The 6,364-nt window shown below is 44.5% G+C and overlaps 1 protein-coding gene across 1 annotated transcript; it reads right to left on the bottom strand.

Annotated features, from left to right (window-relative positions):
* Window positions 1–2,021: 2,021 nt before the first annotated feature.
* LOC138362815 (golgin subfamily A member 6-like protein 2) lies at window positions 2,022–5,972 on the bottom strand. The gene is made up of 3 exons (XM_069321380.1): window positions 5,729–5,972; window positions 3,536–3,994; window positions 2,022–2,146 (listed from the first exon to the last, which is right to left on the bottom strand). The coding sequence occupies exons 1-3, from the start codon at window positions 5,970–5,972 to the stop codon at window positions 2,022–2,024; spliced, it is 828 nt and encodes a 275-aa protein (XP_069177481.1).
* Between the last annotated feature and the right edge of the window lie 392 nt (window positions 5,973–6,364).

Genomic DNA, 6,364 nt, shown 5'->3' with positions numbered 1-6,364 from the left:
TGCTACTAGAGCTGAGGAATGTGGCCTCCTTATCTCTGTACAGAAAACTCGTGCCCTCATTCCATGTGGTATTCCACCACCCAATTATCCTATAGATTGGCGAGCACTTGAGAACTGCGAGTCTTACAGATAATACCTTGGTGTCCCCATTAACGACCCTGGGTACCTTTCTTCTCTCAAGAGGAGACTGTGGGAGAGATTAAGGCCCTTGCGGGTCTTGTTGGTGTCAATCATGGAATTAACGTGAGACTTGCTAGAATGTTTTATGTATCATTTATACGCTCTGTGATTGACTATAATGCTCTACATCTCACACTGTATACTGACAAAGAGCTGAAATCTCTTGAAACCTTGCAAAATTAAGCTATTCGTCTCATCCTTGGGGCTCCAAAGTCCACGAGAATACTTAATATGAGAGCAGAGTTAAAATTTCCTACCATATGTGACAGAATTTTGTCTATTAGCACAGTTTTCGGCGTGAAGGTATTGAGTAGATCTAGACAACACATGAAGTTTCAAGCTAAACATTCTAATATACTGCAGTCACCTGAGGTCTATAGAAGAACGAAATCTGATTATATATTTTGGTTCTACAAGGTAGCCAACTCCAAAATATTAAATATGTACCCAACTCAATTAATGATTAACCAATTACTCCATGGGATAACTGGGATCTATCAATTGATTTTGTAAATGCGCCCAAGAAAGATAGTGTGCACTCTACATTATTAAAACAGTTAACACTTAAAAGCATCACTGAAAGTGCTCAGAGAATGGGTAACGATGTGTATCAGTGCTATACCGACGGCTCTGTAGAAGAAGGGGGACGATGTACCGGATGTGCATGCAATATATTTGAACAATCACGGTCAGCTGACTGGGTCCACCCGTCAGGCGGCGGGCACAACCTCGTGCCTCTGGCAACATGATCAGCTGATACCTCTAACTGTTAGAACGTCTTGACTTCCCCACGCCTCTAGCAATGTAATCAGCAGGGCGCTTCAGAGTTCGTTGCTGGCTCTTTGCACACCAGCTACCACCTCCAGGATCACTAACATCCCCACCTTAATGCTCACACGCACCAACTCATGCCTAAATGAGTTCTTGGCTCCTAGCCTAATATTCTGTCACTTAGACAATAAAATGATGAGTAGAAATATTCACAACCTATAAAATATTTTAGCTCCCCTAGATCAAAAGGGGTAAAGGGAGGGACAATTATCTACCTTATTTCACTCCAACCACGAAGTTGACTCGTCCTCTGTTGAGGGATGTTGAGGTTCCTGGTCCTGGCATCTGCTCTGCCGTCGACTAGTTCCCACCACACACACAGGTTCCTCCGTCGCCGTCGTGGTAACGCGTCCTCACCGTGCTAATTCCCAACTGGTACTGCCTTCCTCCTCCTCCTCTTCTCTGGGGTACTGGAGCAGGTACCTCCGTCGTCGTCCTCCACTCTCTCTGGCACTGCCAACACCTCGCAGTCCAGCACAGCTTCCCCTCGCCTCACTGCCAGTAGATTTGACCCGGCCCGTAGCTACTCGCTTGATGTACAATACGTGGTCGTCTGGGCGTCCCAGACGTCAACAGCCCAACGTTCCCTCTGCTGTAGACTCTTGACAGAGCTCTTGGCTCTCTAATCCAGTCCGTCCTTTCCTCTGGGCACTCCACGGAAGTTGGATGGCTTCTCAGACTGTCTGCAAAATCGAAGCGGAGCTTAAATCTACTGGTAACGGCTCTCTAGATCCGGACATCGCTCGAGCGCGTCTTCCCTCTATGACGGCTCGTGACGTACTCTTCCCGCCCAGGCGCCAGCCGCCCCGAGCCCTCCGCCTCGTGACGTCACACCGCCCGAGGGCTCTCGTCATTGGTCACTTCTGGCACGTGACCTCACCTGGCCAATCAGGTGCCGGGAAGCGTCAGGGCGTCTTGGCGGGAAACAGGATGACTCTACACCGTCCTGTGCCTCAAAAGGCGTAAGCCCCCTTGCATTATGAAACTTAGCTGGCCATTTTATAGCCAGCTTAATTGCGCTCCATGCTTTCCCACACATGAAAATGTTCCCTGAACATCAGAGAATACTTAGGGTACGGAGATATGATTCTTCTAAGTTGGGAAGGAAGAAATATAGGGGTGGACACTGTCATGGCTGCTAAAGAAAACAGATTTGAAATTAAATTCCTATGGATACCATCACATGTTGGCATCTCAAGGCATGACACTGTTGATATGCTTGCAAAGACAGCCTGTAGAAAACCAGTGGTAGAAATTGATATGGGTGTTTCATTAGCAGTGACAAAGAGAATACTTAAACAAATGTCTAATGAAGATCTCATCGACCTAACAAATTCACAAAAACCAGAAAGTTGTAGCATTAAATATTATGATAGATATCGTGAGGAGACAGTCACATATTTGACTAATAGAACAAGAACCCGGCAATGTGATGTTATAGTGGCCAGAATACGCCTGGGATATAGACGTATCTGGCAGCTTTCTCAAAACCCAAATGTCGAGTACACAATGTGTCAACTTTGTGAAAGAGAAAACATGCACTCTCTTGAACATTATATTGTAGAATGTCCTATACTGACTGACTTTCGCCCTCCTGGGCTAAGGTATGCTGAACTGTGTAATTACTATATGAGTACTGGAACAATTGATGATATATTGGACTTGTACCCTAGATTGACCCTGTAATATATCAATTATACAATGTATGTATATAATGTGCCTATATAACCTGAGCTTGTAAAAGCACCTTAATCACCTATAGTGATTAAGTGCTTAATTGCACACTAGTTTCTCTATCAGCTATCTCACCCTGTCAGAGTAAAAGAGACAAATGTATGTGAATGCATGTGTGTGTATATGTATGTGTATAAAGGATATATGAAAGCTGATCAGAATTACATTTCACCTTTGTAAATGCACATTAATGACACTAAGTAAAAGACACATCTAACACTTTATGTAGGGCATACGTAAATCTGTGGATCTATGTATTTACGTATGTAGGTTAGCTTAGCATTTTAAAAGCACCGTATCACCTTCTGTGGTTGATTGTTCAATAAACCCTTGAACTATATGTTTAACACATCTCTAACCCTGTCCATGGAGGACAGAAGAAAATGTATATATGCTGGTTAGCATTGTAACTGCATGGCCACGTCAGTGGTGGAAAATAACAATAATAAAAAAAAAATTGCATCACCACCATCGATTTCACCACCACCAGCCATGGCATCACCGCCAGCCATGGCATCACCACCAGCCATGGCGTCAACACCAGCCATGGCATCACCGCCAGCCATGGCATCACCACCAGCCATGGCGTCAACACCAGCCATGGCATCACCGCCAGCCATGGCATCACCACCAGCCATGGATACACTTCCAGCCATGGCGTCACCACCAGCCATGTCGTCACCACTAGCCATGGCGTCACCACCAGCCTTGGCGTCACCACCAGACATTGAATTACCACCAGCCATTGCATCACCACCAGCCATGGCGTCACCACCAGCCATTGCATCACCACCAGCCATGGCGTCACCACCAGCCATTGCATCACCACCAGCCATGGCGTCACCACCAGTAATGGCATCACGACCTGCTATGGCCTCACGACCAGCCAAGGCGTCATCACCATCCATGTCGTCACCACCAGACATGGCGTCACCACCTGCCATGTCGTCATCACCAGCCATGTCGTCACCACCAGACTTGGCGACACCACCTGCCATGTCGTCACCATTAGCCATGTCGTCATCACCAGCCATGTCGTCACCACCAGACATGGCGTCACCACCTGCCATGTCGTCACCATTAGCCATGTCGTCATCACCAGCCATGTCGTCACCACCAGACTTGGCGACACCACCTGCCATGTCGTCGCCAGCAGCCATAACATCATCACCAGACATTGCGACCCCAACAGCCATGGCCTCGCCACATACCATGGCATCGTCATCACCAGACAAGGCGTCACCACCAACTGTTGTGGATTGGGACTTTTAACTCAACTCTATTAATATTTAATTAAGAATTCGAAATACTCGAAGGACCACCCACTTTTGAAAAAAGAGGGAAAACAAATAAATGGATTATAAGACTGACACTGTGGTACCAGTGCCTATGGATGTTAGATTATTTGGTAATTATTTGAAGAGCATGAATGGACTGTAATAATAATTAATTGAGAGTTTAAATCCTCAAACTTCAACACTGGGGGGTATTACTAGAAATAATATATATCTAGGATAATGACTGGTGCTGGTTCGATACCAGTTGGTTAATTACATCAATACACATTATAGAATCAGAAATTAAATGTAGATTCAATATGATGATAATATAGTAAGAATATTAAGCCTATTAAATAAATTGTCAAATCATAGGAAATTATATATGAAACATTGCTACACACTGAGAAACAAAATATTAGTTTTATGTAATTTCTCTTAGAATATTATATGTATAAGAAATGTAAATACATAATAGAAATAATATTAGCATCAGTCAAAGAAATCTACGAAAGAGAGACAGTAAGGCTTAGTTGTAAGAAGACTTCACTAAACCCGTTTCACTGTTCGAATACTCATAGCCGTGATCACATTGCCCAAATAATGGATGATACACCAGTAGGGAATGTCGTGTGTAGAGGAAGAACTGCTCTGTTTGTCCTCACCAACACGCTGTAATCACAAAAATGTTATAGAATTTGACTGGGCTAGAGATTTATTCCACAATTCATTAAAATTTGAGAATTACGTGAAAAGAAAAGAACATGAGTGTTTTGGTCGGTAAATGACATAACGACGAGCTACCTACAGTAATAATTTATGAGATAGTGCACTACACATAAAACATACATAACGTAGGCTTGTTGGCACATTTACAGTCGCCAATATCACGTCAATTAGTCCCTGACGTTCACTGCTGTTGAAGGTCAAATTCGGGGACGCGATTATCTTCTCAGAAACGAGAATATACAGTACGAAGCACTGTACGACCACGTATTATATCTGCAATGGCTGCCGCTTGTAAATCTGTGTGTACTCGTAGCGGAGCCGTGTGCCGAAAAGCCACCTCCCCCATACCCAGAGGCCCGAACACGCATGCACAGAGACGCTCATAGCGATCTCGAGCTTAAACCAATTTGGTTTACTAGTAATTATTGAGGGAAATAAAGGAGTACGATTTAAACTATCGTCACCAGTAAATATGTTGAATAATAATACCTCTTCTCGCAAGGCAATTGCGAGAAGAGGTATTCACATAATTCACGAAATGAATACTTCTTTCATAATGAACAATATTTTTAGAAAGAAAGGACAATTAACTGAACTCTATAAATCTCTAACATTCGTGGAAGACTTCGTGTTTCAGTCTGCTATCGACGCTTGGTGTCAAGGTGGCTGGGTAATTTCTATCTAAATCATGCCTGATTTAGCATATCATGCCTGATACACCAACGATTTTAATTCTACGTGTTAGTGTTATTAGTAAATGTTAATATAAGGAGTTGAGAGGAGATTCTTCACCACCAGCCATGGTCTCTCCACCTGCTATGGCCTCACCACCAGCCATGTTGTCATCACCAGCCATAGGGTCACCACCATCCAAGGCGTCACCACCAGCCATGTCCTCACCAGGAACCATGGATTCACATTCAGCCTTAGCGTCACCACCAGCCATAGAGTCATCACCAGCCATAGCATCGTCACACCAGTCTCCGTGGAGTAGTATAAGACCATGGCGTCATCACCCTTAATGGCGTCACCACCAGCAATGAAGTCACCATCAGACATGGCGACATCACCAGCCATTGTGTCTCCACCAGCAATGGTGTCATCACCTTCCATGGCATCATCACCAACAATGGCGTCACCACCAGCTATTGCGTCACCATTAGCCATTTCGTTACCACCAGCCATGTCAGCACCTCCAGCCATTGCGTCATCACCAGCCATGGTGTCACCACCTGCTATTGCATCGTGACCACCAGAGAGGATCAACAACAACGCCAGTCTGTCCCACCAACATTGGTCCACCCAGGATGGACCCCAGGATGGACAGACCCCACTGGACCCCACTGGACCCCAGGATGGACGGACCCCACTGGACCTCAGGTCGCTTCTCAAAGACCCATGGGAGAAAAAAGAAAGAAGAGGAGGAGGGAGGGAATGGAGTTATCAGGGGAAAGCGCCGAATGTGGGAACCGACCTGTGAGATTTATATTTATTTAATTTATATGAATTTATATTTACGTTAATTTATATACTTCGATAGCAATTTGTATAATGATAAGTGGACTGTATTTCTGCAATAATCTCATAATTTCACAAATCGATCCTCTACACAT

The sequence above is a fragment of the Procambarus clarkii genome, chromosome 9, assembly GCF_040958095.1.
Source record: "Procambarus clarkii isolate CNS0578487 chromosome 9, FALCON_Pclarkii_2.0, whole genome shotgun sequence".
In the NCBI taxonomy this organism is placed as follows: Eukaryota; Metazoa; Arthropoda; class Malacostraca; order Decapoda; family Cambaridae; genus Procambarus; species Procambarus clarkii.
Note: the sequence above shows the minus strand (reverse complement) of the source record. Positions and strands in the feature narration are given on the sequence as shown.

What these genes read in the sequence shown, in the direction of transcription:
- LOC138362815 (XM_069321380.1), bottom strand. Translation starts at nt 5,972, where the DNA reads ATGGCTGGTGATGACGCAATGGCTGGAGGTGCTGACATGGCTGGTGGT. An exon ending in ATACTACTCCACGGAGACTG is followed by an intron (nt 3,995 to 5,728) that starts GTGTGACGATGC and finishes AATCCACAACAG; the next exon opens with TTGGTGGTGACGCCTTGTCT. An exon ending in TGGTGACGCCATGGCTGGTG is followed by an intron (nt 2,147 to 3,535) that starts GTGATGCAATGG and finishes TTTCTTTAGCAG; the next exon opens with CCATGACAGTGTCCACCCCT.